Source organism: Peromyscus leucopus, chromosome 22, assembly GCF_004664715.2.
Source record: "Peromyscus leucopus breed LL Stock chromosome 22, UCI_PerLeu_2.1, whole genome shotgun sequence".
Taxonomy (NCBI): domain Eukaryota; kingdom Metazoa; phylum Chordata; class Mammalia; order Rodentia; family Cricetidae; genus Peromyscus; species Peromyscus leucopus.
In genome coordinates this window covers 3,028,060-3,041,236 of record NC_051081.1, presented here as the reverse complement: position 1 = coordinate 3,041,236, position 13,177 = coordinate 3,028,060, and the positions used below count along the sequence as shown (strand labels likewise).

The following is a 13,177-nucleotide window of genomic DNA, read 5'->3' as shown; positions in this document are numbered from 1 at the left end:
CATGGCATTTTGGAAACCACTCTGTCACCAAAACAAACCAGCAGCTTCCTGGGGCCTCCAGATGCTTCAGCAAAAGATAGGAAGAGCCAGCCAATCGGCTCACCACCACCACTCGGGCAGTGTCACCTGGCAGGCATGGAGGCGGGGCAGGCAGCAGCTTCCCTCCCTCCCGAGTACAGACCACACAACAATGGTGGCAACTGTAAGCACCATCATCTGGCCAGCAGCAGCCCCCAGCTGATGACCCAGACACTGTCAAATACAGCCAGCCTCCCACCAGCAGCCTGTCTTCTGACATGCCTCTGACCCCTACAGACCACTGTGTCCAGGAAAGCACAAATGGATGGCCTGGAGAAGGACAGTGGCATCCTTGGCTCTTGCCTCTCCATACCAGGCAAGGTCCAGACATGGTGCCCAGTAGACATACAGCACATGCCTCTGGGGTGATACACCCATAGACAGGGAAGAGAGGCAGGGACAGTAAGCCCAAGATTACTTCAGACGCAGTGACACACCCGAGCTGGGACACTTTCCTGGGGTGCTGAGGATAGAATGGGGGCTGTGTGCTAAATGTATGCTCCATGAACCCCAAGATGTGCCCAGTACTTGCTATTCTCGACCTCACCAACCTCCATCCTCCCACAGTTCTGGAACCCAGGAGGGTGGTGGAGATGTGTCACAGCCCATGCTCTGGCCGTCAGCCTGGCCTTCACTGGCTTCTTAGGAGGCAAAGCAAGTCTGAGTACGGTGTGTGCAGAGTGCCCAGGGTCCCTTACCTTCTGTCCTTTGTCCTTCTGAAACACAAAGACAGACGGAGCGACGGCAGGCTTCTCTGCAAAAAGAAACATCAGTGTTTTCCCAATGCTGCATCGCAACAGTCAACACGGCTCGTTTCTAGTCAGCTAAACACACGTGTAAATATGCCAGTGCGTGTGCACAGGTACCCGACAACACGCACACATGCAACATGCACAAAGATACATTTTCGCCGGGCGGTGGTGGCTCACGCCTTTAATCCCAGCACAGGGAGGCAGAGAGAGGCAGATCTCTGTGAGTTCGAGGCCAGCCTGGTCAACAGAGCGAGATCCAGGATAGCCAGGGCTACACAGAGAAACCCTGTCTCGGGGGCTGGGGATGGGGGCCATTTAAAAGCAGCTCACAGAATACCCAGCCACTCAGAGGCTATCAGAGGCACCTGCATGTGGAACCCCTCAGTGGCATGGCCTTTCTGCCTGCACATTACCGGGGCCAGGACGCAGGACAGGGGTTTGAGAAGTCAGCAGGTGCAAGACACCACAGAATCATGACTCCTGCCTAAGAGCTGGGCACCGACTTAGGTTTTTTTGTTGTTGTTATTTTTGAGACTGGGCCTTGCTATGTAGACCAGGCTGGTCTCCAAGTCACAGAGATGCTCCTGTCTCTTCCAGCCAAGTTCTGGGGTTAAAGGTGTGCGCCATCATGCCCGACTGGTAAGCAGCTGGCCGTTAGGCTCCTGCTCTTAGACAGCAACCCTAGAAAGCCAACCGACCTGGTCCCTATCGGTGCTCATTAAAAAAGACTCCTGCTGCCCAGAGGTGCTGCACCTGATGGGACAGCATGTGCGACCAGCGGTGTCCTTGTGGCTATGGTAACTCCCATGAGCACCACAAGCCCCCAAGGTTGCATACAAGTAGGCCTGGGCACTACATGAGGCACAGGGCCAGAGAAAGCCACAGTGCCTGGGTGGCAGATGTGTGTGTCCACGCTTGGAGCATGAGAAGAATGGGAGGAGAGACACAGCAGGGCCATAGCTATGCCCACTCCTAGGGAAGCAGGCACCTGCTGACGGGTGACATCCTCACCACCTCAGCCCCCTGCCCCAGTGCTCCTGACCACCTATGTCCGTCCACCTGCCTTACGGCCCAGCCTGAAGCCCGAGTGCCACCAGACAACGGCACACTCTCCAGCCGGGTCACACCTCCTGTGGACACAGCAAACACAAATGACGGCAGGGAGGGGGAAGGCTGGGCCGAGGAGCAGCTCACCACAGTATGTGTGCCAGGTCCTGGAGCCCTGTCAGCACCTCTGCACCCAGCACCGGTCAGATGAGTCAGGAGCCAGCACTTTGGCCACTTTGGTCCCTTTCAACGCACCCTCCTCGGGGCTTGCGGAGGACGGCACCCTGGCCCAGGGGACTAGCTCATGAATACATGGCTGGGGCTATGAGAAGAGAGACTCTCCTTCTACCAGGGCTGCCTGGCCACCTGTCACTCACTACCTGGGACCTTGGAGCAGGGCAGCTACAGCATGGAGGACTGGCGCTCCAGGCCCTGGGCCCTGTGTGAGGCTGAGAGGCCTCAGATGCTGTCAGGCCAGTAAATGGTGCCTATTGCTGCTGAAGCCAGTCTGTACCAGAAGCCTGCCCCTGCCACCTACCCCGGGACTACAGCCCCACCACAGCCCCTCAGTACTGATGGGTATGTATTCCCTAGGTACAGGTGTGTGTCAGGACAGCAGGGAGGCCAGGCCTCTCCAGGGATCTGGTGGACACACAGGACAGGGCCTAGGGTGAGACAGGGAGAGCCATCAGGTAAGCAACAACTTCAAGGAGCTCAGAGACATGCTCAGCTGGGGACAACAGCACTCGGACGCACTCAGGCAGGTGACACCAGTGCACACCAGACCCACCCTGGCCTGGTTCTAACGTGGAACCATCCAGACCTTCCTTACGAAGGCCCCAGGTGTGACAGATACACAAAGTCACCGTGCCTCCGAGGGACCAGGGTGTGAGCTCCACTAGGAAAACGGGCCCCTGCTGTCTGCCTGGGACTCAGGATCACCCTCGAAGCCAACACTGCCTCCCATACAGACAGGCGCTCCCTTGGTGTCTTTGGCTTGGATCAGCCCAGGGACACCAAGCCAGCCTTCCAGGCTCCCACAGGTCTCTGGCCAGCATGTCAACCAATGTATGACACCTTCAATTCACCTCTAGGCAGGGCACATGGATCCAGGAGTACAACATCCACCTAGCATGCACGAAGTCACAGAAACCACATGTGGTGGCGCGCACACACCTGCACTCCTAATAGCACTTGGGAAGTAGAGGTAGAAGGATCAGCAGTTCAAGACCAGCCCGGGTGACATGAGACCACCTCAAAAACAAACAGGGCTGGCTCTCCAGATAGCTCAGCAGGGTAAGAAGCTTGCTGGCATGCGTGGTGGGACCCACACCCTGAAGAGCTGTCCTAAAGGCTGTCCTGAGTACAAATGAAAACTGAAGGTACTGGAGAGCTGTTCAGTGGCCAGGCCCTGCTCTTAAGAGGACCAGGGTTTGGTCCCCAGCACCCTTATCAGGTGGCTCACGCCAGAGGACCCACCAACCTCTTCCAGCCTCTACCAACACTGTAGTCACATGCATAAACCTACGCACATAATTAAAACATCTCTTTAAAAAAAAAATAGAGCTGGCCGGTGGTGGGGCACATCTTTAATCCCAGCACTCGGGAGGCAGAGGCAGGAGGATCTCTTTGAGTTCGAGGCCAGCCTGGTCTAGAGAGCGAGTTCAGGAAAGGTGCAAAGATACACAAAGAAACCCTGTCTCAAAATAAATAAATAAATAAATAAATAAATAAATAAATAAATAAATAAATAAATAAATAAATAAATAAAAAAAATTAAAATAAGGGGCTGAAGAGATGGCTCAGAGGTTAAGAGCACTGGCTGTTCTTCCAGAGGTCCTGAGTTCAATTCCCAGCAACCACATGGTGGCTCACAACCACCTGTAATGAGATCTGGCGCCCTCTTCTGGCCTGCAGACGTACATGCAGACAGAGCACTAAAACACCCTGGCTTTAGTCCACAGGGCAGTACAGAAGGGATGGACAGAGGCTACGGTAGGAGGAGAGGGTGCAGGTGCACCAGGACCCCAAGGCTGGGAGACAGGAGTGAGCTTTGACTCCTCAGCACCACAGAGCTTCACAGCTCTTAGTCTCCTAGCAAAACAGCTGCTGGCTTCATGGGCGTCTCAGACCCCGTGAGCATGCTCACTGCTGACACGCTGCTCAGGAGGCTACAGGAAGGTCACTGAACCCTCATCTAAGACACCAGACCCTCCTCTCAACTTTGTATGCAACTCTGCCCTACATGTCGGAGGGCTTGAGTCTCTGGAGGGGACAGAGTTCACAGGCTGGGGAAGCTGCTTTGGATCACACACTCGGTCCTGCTCTAATCTGTTACTGGGACCTTCCTCTGTGAGGAAGCAGTAGCTGCTGTTCCCACATCCCCAGGACAGGAGTTCTCGAAGCACACAGGACAGGTGCTTGGCAGGCAGCCGCAGGATGATGTCAGAGCCCAGACAGGAGCTTGGGAGGACCCTGCACGCCAGCCAGTAGGGGCTGATGGCCACAGCACTCCCATCTGCCACATATCAAACACAAACCTCCAAGTCACTCGGCAACGAAGCCTAGTTCTGGGCCGGTGGACTCTGCATCTGGAGTGGTGATGGGAAGCTGTTCCTACCCATGTGCCCCGGTCTCAAGGCCTGGTTTGAACCCACTGTCCCCACTTCAAAAGAGAGTGAGGGGCCGGCCTGGTCCAGGTAGTCAGCTCCAGTGTTCTCCTGAGTCTTCTTGTGGCCTTTGCCGTTCATCCACGGCAGGCATGTCCTCTCTGGGATTCCCTCAAACCTCCAGCACTTCGTGCTGCTACCGGCTCTGCACAGCCAGCCTCACCAATGTGCCAGCTGTGACCCCAAGGTGGGCCACCCTCCATCCTCCTCTGGAGTTGTGGCATCTGGAACAAAACACCCTAGAGGACAAACACCTGGGAAGATCTTTGGGGCCTGGGCAAAGACAGGAAGAAGGGAGGAGGCAGGAGCCCACACTTGCTTTCTCCCTCGGCACTTCACCTGCCAGGCAGCCACCGCAGCTGGACGGCCACTGAAGGGCTCAGCACCTTGTCAGCAAGTCAACACCCTGTGAGTCCACCTTCTTATCCTTGAACGCCATTGGCAAGCATCCCTCCAGCACCCTGGGCCCAGCACCAGCCACTTTCATCCAGTGAGGACGGCGACAACTGCCAGCAGCTGGGTGATGTGTGAACAAGTCTGCACTGGGCAGAGGCGACCCTTGCAGTAAAAACCCTCACTCGTCAGTGCTGGTCCCGTGAGCTCCGTGGTGGGAACGAGACCTCAGGCCTGTGTGTCTCAGGCTTCCTAGCCCTGCACAGGGACAGTGGCACCTGGAAACATCTTTCTGTGACTTCTCTGGAAGTCCCCAGCTGTCCGCATAGAGGTTTTGGCAGGGGCACTGCTGGGGTAATGCACTCTCCATGCCATCTAATTTTCTAGAATGATTTTGCCTTGTGCTCCATGTGAAAACCTTCCACTAGACCCCAATCCCCACCTTCCAGGTGTGATTTAAATCCAATGATGAATTGTCACATATTGGTTGGCTTTCAATTCTATTCTTTTTTCCCTAAGGACATAGGAGGAGCACAAGACCTGTGGCCACCACGTGGAGCACCTGCCGCTCCCACTCGTGGCTAAGTCACTGCCCTGGTGTGGCCGACTACTGAGGGTCCAGGAGGCCTTGGCCACAGGAGTACCAACGGCAGATAAGACTGGCCTTTGGGGTGAGTGCACACCGTGCCCAGTGGCTCAGCTCCTGAACAGGACATGCTGAGAAGGAGGCACCACATGCCACCTCTCCCATCCTGCTGTCCCTACAGCTTAGAAGAAGCCCACTCACTCCGAGTCTGGCCAGACCCCAGAGAGCTCACAAAGGGAAGAAAGGGAAGTGACATGGAGTCCACCAGCCTAGCGAACACAGGCAAGTGTCCTGTGTGGCCGAACACAAACATGGTGAACTGAAAGTGAAGAAGGCTGGCGGGGAAGGAAACCCGAGGCCTCTGGAACACACGGTGTGGGGGCGGCTGCCAGGACTGTCAGTGGGAGTGTGGGTATGTCCAAGGCCACCTCAGCCACCTGGATCCTGGTGAGTCTGAAAGAGGGACGGGTCAATGAGAGCTGTGTTCAAGTGCTTGAGGACAGTGACCCACTGCAAGCTCCCAGGCAGCGTCAGTTCCTGTCACTGCGATCACACCCAAGACCACACGACAAAACACCGAGGGCATCTGGAAGCACAAACCGTGCATGCAAAGGCAGCTGCTAGCCTTCAGGTGGCCAACCATGATACGCTCGATGCAATGCTGTACCTGGCAATCCAGAGGGCTGCGGCAGACTCTGAGGGAAGGCAAGCTGAGACGCTGTAGGTGCCAGGCTAACTAGGGAGGCCAGAACCAAGCAAGTGCACAGACACTACATGCAGGGAGACATCCCATAGCAGTCACTTGAGCCTTGGACCACAGAATGACAGTAGGTAGAGTTGGCCACCGTGGAATATGGAAGGAGGCACTGTGGTGGCCAGTGCCAGGGGGTGGGAGGGCTGCACCCTGACACTGGAGGCACCCAACACTGACAGAGTTCCAAGCAGCCACAGCACCGAAAAGGAGGGCAGGACACCTCACACCTGGCTGGCAGGCAGCTGCCCCCATGGTGTGTCTCCGTCAACTCACTGCCATGAGGGCTCAGGGCACTTAGTGGGCGTGGCAAGTGAAGATGGGGAGCATCACCACCCAAAGCACGGGGCCAGAGAGTCACCAACCCCAGCCCCACCACATGCGGTCAACACCATGGGAAGAAATGGGGTCAGGTCCCTGTCCCAATCAGACTTGACAGGTGATGGCATCACCCAGCAGAGCCCGGAGCGTCAACACCTCTCTCCCTCTCTGCCATGGCCTCTGCAGGGCAGATCTTTGGGATGACTAGGTCTCCCCTAACCTGCTGGTTCTCTATCAGGAGTGATCCTGGACCTTAAGGGATTAGTTCTTCTGGTGACAGATGGTGAGTGGGTGTGGCTGATGTCCTGGGAGGAGAGGCCACAGAAGTCACCAATCATCCTACACTAGCCCTAGTGACAGCCCCATCCTGTCCCAGTATAGCGGAGGGAACACGAGCATCTAGATTTGCGGCCAGCAGGACCCACATGTAGCCCCACACCCCACGGGGTCACTCAGAATGGTTCTGTCCCACAACCCCACCACTGGCTCCTCTTCTTGCCTAGCATCCAGATGCAGGAAATGAGATAGATGGGAGCCTGCTGGCTGGGCCCAGGCAAAACGCCCTGGGGTGCAGACAGTACACACACCCAGACACCCAGGCGCCACCCTGGTTCTCAAGCTTTCCAGCAGCAGGACCCAGTGCCATGCTAGTGCATGACTCCAGGCTGTAATTACCTGTAAGGACTAAAATGCATCTAGGAGGTGCTAAGAGGAGACCAACTTTTCTAGTGCTGGCGGTGAACCCAGGGCCTTTGCATCCGCTACTCAAGTGCTCACCAGTGTGAGTGTGTGTACTTGTATACACTCTTTAAACTCTTTAAAAGCAGTTAAGTGAGCCTGCTGGCACAGGCCTGTTGTCCCAGCTACCTGGCAGGAGCTGGGTGAGGTCACTGTAAGGCTGCAGCCCTGCAGTGGTCCTGGGACCCTGGAAGCGGTGAGGCCTGTTGGCTGCTGCCCTCTGAACGCTGGCAAAACAAGACAGATGGTACCCTGAGTCACCGCAGACCCTCAGGAAGTTAAGGGAGCACACAACCAGGCCACAGAGGCCAGGCCACGTGGAGGGAGAAGCACAGCAGACACGGAGGCGCCCACGAGTCCTCAGTCTCTGGGGAAGGGATGGCAGCTGTCCCCCAGCCCCAGCAAACCATGAATGTGCAAGCTGGCCCAGACCAGTTCCTCATTGTCAAAACAAATCAGAAACCTGAAGCTATATCCCTGAAATTGCAGAATCTCAGGCTGCTTCCTAATTAAAAACACGCACAGAAGGCCCATGGGAGTGAGCGGCCCCTCCGCTGGGCCTGGGTAAGGTGACACCTGCCGTCTGTGGCGTTCTACTCTGTCTTCCTGGAGATTTTTAAACTCTCTGGGTGCTCTGGGCACAGGAGTGTGGGGGATGCTTCTCTCTACCACACTGAGGACAACTCAAGGAGGAGCCTATGCAGAGGAAGCAGAGACCAATGCCCTTAGGACAGGCGGAAGGGCCTGTGCCACTGTCACCACCCGGAGTGGCGGCCAGTGGCTGGAAGTAAGCACCTTGGAGAGCTACCAGCCGCACAGGCCCTGAGCCTGAACCTGCCAATCTGGAAATCACCTGTACCTTCCCTTCCCATCCACTCTAAACATTCTCTTTTTTCCTTTTTGAATTTTGAAACAGGGTCTTGCTAAGTCGCCCAGGCTAGGCTTGAAAATACTAAGCACGTAGCCCAGGCTGGTCTGAACTTGATTGAGATGCTCCTGCCTCAGCCTCCCAAGAGCTGGGATAACAGGCCTGGGCCACTGGGCCCAACTTCGCCAAGCTCAGCTGCCTCCACTCACTCAGTCCCACTGAATGGAGGTGGTTCAACGGTGGTTCACCTGCCACACCGCCACCGTCTTCAGAGGTTAGAGCTTCTGCAGCCCGATCATCACAAAGCCCTTCTGCCACCTCTCCACCTCTGCTAGAGCAGCAAGAGTCAAGGCCAGGCTCATGGTCCCAGGACACACCCAGGACAGGACACCTGTCACCCTTCTAAGCCAGCACACAGCCCTGTGTTCAGGTTCCTCTGACCTGAGGGTCAGATGTAAGACATGCGAGGGTAAGAGAGGCCAGGCTCCAGCCCGACTCTGAGGGAGGGCGCAGCTGACACCTGATCTGCAGGCACCTGCAACGCCTGAGGCGGCACCTCCACAAGCAAGGAGCCTCCCCTAGGTGTCCACAATGTCCAGGCTGAGAAGCCCTGGGCTACAGGTCATGCAGACAGGCAGACAGGATACAGGGGACAGAGGTGTGCCTCCTGGGCTGCCAGGAGCCACTTAGCCAGGGTCATCTCAGGGAGGACTCACTCTACTTCCTCCCTTCCATCCACCCATGTGACACTGTGGACGGACCTAAGACCACCAAGCCACACCCAGTGCTTTTCTTTCTTTCCTCCCCCCTTTCTCCTCTCCCATCCCCCACTGCACCTCTGAGCTGCCCATGTCTGAAATGGTGGTTCAGGGTTGGAACACCGGCTGCCAGTGAGCATTCACTACCACAGGCTCACAAGCACCATGAGACGGGGCCATGATCTGCATTCCCATTTTGCTATCGGGGAAACTGAGGCCTCAGGTCAGGGCAAAGTAAAACCACTAGCCTGGTTTACTCTAGGGTAAAGCCTATGCCCACCATCCTGACACCTGTGGGACTGACCTGGGAGATGACCCTGAAGCTACCCTAATCCATAGGGTGGGGCTATGTATGGAAGTATTTTTAGGAAGTCACCACCACCCTGGGGCAGGAGACTAAAGATGGGTTGTGCTAATAGCGTTCAGTAAGTGCATCTGGCCACACTAGTGCATTTAGTGCCAAACCTAAAATGCACGGGACAGCCCTGTCCAGCCCAAGGTGGCTCCTGGTTCCCACCATGCATACACACAGCCCGGCCAGGAACTGAACAGCTACGAGCCACTGTTGGTCCTGCTGGGTCCCACTCTTCTGTGCTATCTTTCCTTCCCACCCCACAATTCAAGCTGTCTTCACCCTACTTCTGTCCAGTGTTGAGGGACTACTGAAACAGGATGCAGAGTGGGAAAGCCTTGTTCCAGCCTCTGTCTGTCTCTCTCCCAGGAGAGAAGCAGTGCAAGAGGACTTCTCAAAGCCATGAACTACAGAAGTTCCATAGGACTGTAAGAGCTGCCGGTCCTTCTATGAGATTACCATGGCAACAACAGCCTTCAGGATGCAGCACTGAGCTATAACTGAGGATGCTTCCTTACATGTAAGCAGGATACACCTCACCTGAGCTGCACAGAGCAAGGCTCTGCAACCTGGTCTGCCCTTGGCAATGCAGGGATCCAGGGGTCCAGAGATCTGGGGTTATGGGGCTACCAAGCACCATACTGGTTGGAAATCAAACATCTATGGACTGAAGAGTGCTGGGGCCAGCACTACCTCACAATGCTGAGATGAGATGGCTCAGGGCAGAGAGATGAAATGGATGGAGGGGGGCCTGGGAGGAAGAGGGACTAAGAATCTGGCCTGGAAAGGCAGGAGCCACAGCCCTAGGGCACTCATGACTATGGGTAGGTACTCCATAGCTTCAAAAACACACAGCAAAACAGCCCAATGCCAAGGGGCTGAGTGCTAGCCTAGTATGCACAGCCTGGGCTCCCCCCCAGCATCATGTCAGCCACACACTTGTCATCCCAGCACTGGGAAAGTGGAGGCAGAAGGATCAGTTGTTCAAGGTCATCCTCAGCTACACAGCAACTTCAAGGCCAGCCTGGACTATATGACACTGTTTCAAAACAAAAACCAACACCATACACCTACTTTACAAAGGTGACAAGACATCAAAGGCCGTGCTGGGAACGTGACCAAGAGAAGGAGTGTTCCGGAAACACACAGTTAACTGATTCAAAAACGACAGATCTAAGGTACAAAAATTTCACATCCTGAACCTGACTAAAACAGGGCTCTTGTCTGGGGACAAAACAGGAGGTGGGCACAGCCCTTCCTAGGTACAAACTACTGTGCCAAACATTCCATTTCAGTTTTACAACAGATCGGGTAGTGTACGGAGCCACAAGAAAACACAGCCCCAGAGGACAGCAAATCCAAAGGCCCCTGCTCCAAGGCCCTCGCCAACAAACTCCTTCCGTGCTCCTTTCTCATGAGGAGGACGCTCGCTCTCGGATGGCTTCTGTACCAAGCACGGCTCTAGAAGCAAGGGGCCCACTAGTGATGGAGGAGGAAAAGGTCCTGCCCTGGCAGTGCTCAGCTCCAGCAGAGCATGACCCAGCCTGCTGACTGACAGCTGCCATGGGAAAATAAAGAGGGCAGAGGGACAGGAAAGGTGGCCACCAAGGAAAACAGGTGGCCAGAGAATTCCTCAAGAGTACAGCAGCATGAAGAAAGCAGACCACTCAGGGTGGGCTGGGGGCAGCGGGAGGTACTCCAGACAGGAAATCCAGGTTCGAGGAAGGCCGGAGCACAGGGGGTCAGAGAGGGAGGAGGGCCTGTGTAGAGGGTCACTCGAGCTTCTGGTTCAGGCGCAGCAGGAAAGAGGGAAAGACACCCCATGGAAACGGTGTTGGTGGCTCTGGCTAAGAGGGAAGTTCCCACTGACAATCATGGAAGGCAGGTTGAGAGACGACCGGTTTTCAGGGAGGGGACTCTGGTCGAGACAGGGCATTCCAACCCCAAAGGAGATCTCGGTGACACTAGCCCCATGGGTACTGCACACCTGTCATCCCAGCATTTTGGGAGGTGAGGCATGAGGACCAGGACTTCATGGCTGGCTTCAGCCATAAGGTGAGTTTGAGGCAGCCTGGGCTATGAGACTGTCTCAAAAAACAAAAACAAAAACAAACAAAAACAAAAACAAAACAAAACACACCAAACATAAAACCCTAACAAGTTTTAAAAGGAAGTATGGGTTTAAAACACATCCACAGAGTACGCCACTCCAACCTCTTGTTCTCTGGTCCCCCTACTGCCTCCACCCACAAAGGTTCCTTAGCCCAGGCCACCCTTGTTCACACAGGCCTGCCTCCTGATGTGACTCAGGCGATTTACCTACACCTACCTTCAAGGCTCGGATGGAGACTGAGTATTGTAGGAGTAAACACTACCTCCATTCTCCGGGCACCATCCCAACGCCCTCCCTACCAGGCCAAGTGGGCTCTCTGAAGAAGCCACATCCCTGGGTTTTCTACAGAAGCTTCCGGCCACATGTCACAGGCAGGAAGGAATATTGCACGGTGGAGAACCAGGTCCCTGCTGCTATTAGCCTGTCTGTAGCTGTGCAGGGAGAAAGGACAGGGCTAAAAATACACCCCTGAAGTCCCAAAACTACAGCCCAGGAGCAGCCCCAAGGGAGAGCATCAGAGGGCATCAGGCTGCAGAGGGCTTGACTATGAGTCTGAGAAGTGTGACATCGTCCAGAGTGCTCAGATCGGGGATCAGGGCCTCACCGGGGAGGACCCACAGGGCAAAGAAAGGGGGTGTGCAGAAGCAATTAGGACCTGCACATCAGGTGGCCAAGCCTAAAATAGGTGATAGCTGCACCCCAAAGGACTTGGGGTCTGGTGGGAAGAGGGTGCAAGGTCTGTGGCACTGGTAGCCTTACTATATTCACACCACTCAAGCAGGTATCAAACTCCACAGGGAAGGGTATCACGTGTCAAAAATAAAAACGGGTTGTACAGAAGCAGTTGGACTTTCAAGATCGGGAGACCAGGCTTAAATGGGGGGGGGGGGTGGGTATCAGGTGCACCCCAAAGGGCATGGAAGCCAATGGCGGGAATATGGGCGCCAGGTTCGGGTTGAGCAGAGCTCGGGATGCAAGCCACAGGTCGGAGTGGTGCAGGACCTTGTGGATGACTGGAAGGAGGCCTGAGGCCAGGCCGGGGACGCAGGCCCGGGCCCCAGGCGAGGGGGGCGGGGAAGGGAGGAGCGTGGCGCGCTGGGCCGGCGAGCAGGCCTGAGGTCTCGCCCTGCCCGAGCCGTGGAGCCGCGGCTCCGGCCCGTTGGGCTCCCGGGGCGGCGTGCGGGGCGAGAAGGCCTCGGGTGGCGGTCGCGACGGGGCTCAGGAGACTCGAGGCCCGGCAGAGGCAGACGCCGGGGCTGCCGCGAGGAACCGGGCCGGGAACCGGACGCCATGGTGGGGTGGGCCCCGCTGGGTGCCCAGACCTGACGCGCCGGACTCGCGCACTCTGGGGCGCTCACCCTTCGGCTCTGGGGCTCCCTCGACCTCCCGCACCCCGCCCGCCGCCGCCAGCTGGCCTCCGACGGCGCCTCCCCTACTTCGTTCGCCAGGTCCGCCATTTTACTTCCTTAAGCCCTCCCACAAGGCCCCGCGCGGGCCCCCTGGGCTCGGCCTGCTCCACCTAACCACGCCCCCAGCCCCTCACTGGGGGATTCTAGGCGGGGCGACACCCGGCCACAGCCTCCCAGCCTGGGCCTCACAGGGATTCTAGGCGGGGCTCACCCCACGCCCCACCCCTCACCAGGGATTCTAGCGGGCTGCACCTGACCAGCCCCCAGCCTCACTGGGATTCTAGGCGGGGCTGCACCATGACCACGCCCCCAGCCCTCACTGGGGGTTCGATTCAGCGGGCT

At 56.5% G+C, this 13,177-nt stretch overlaps 1 protein-coding gene across 1 annotated transcript in view; it reads right to left on the bottom strand.

The window, feature by feature from the left end:
• Nucleotides 1-13,151: 13,151 nt before the first annotated feature.
• The window catches only part of LOC119086441 (cation channel sperm-associated protein subunit delta-like), a 4,845-nt gene continuing 4,819 nt past the window's right edge, over nucleotides 13,152-13,177 (bottom strand). Inside the window, exon 5 of the mRNA XM_037197987.1 lies at nucleotides 13,152-13,175. Within this exon, the coding sequence (XP_037053882.1) occupies nucleotides 13,152-13,175 (24 nt within the window). The remainder of the gene's footprint in view (nucleotides 13,176-13,177) is intronic.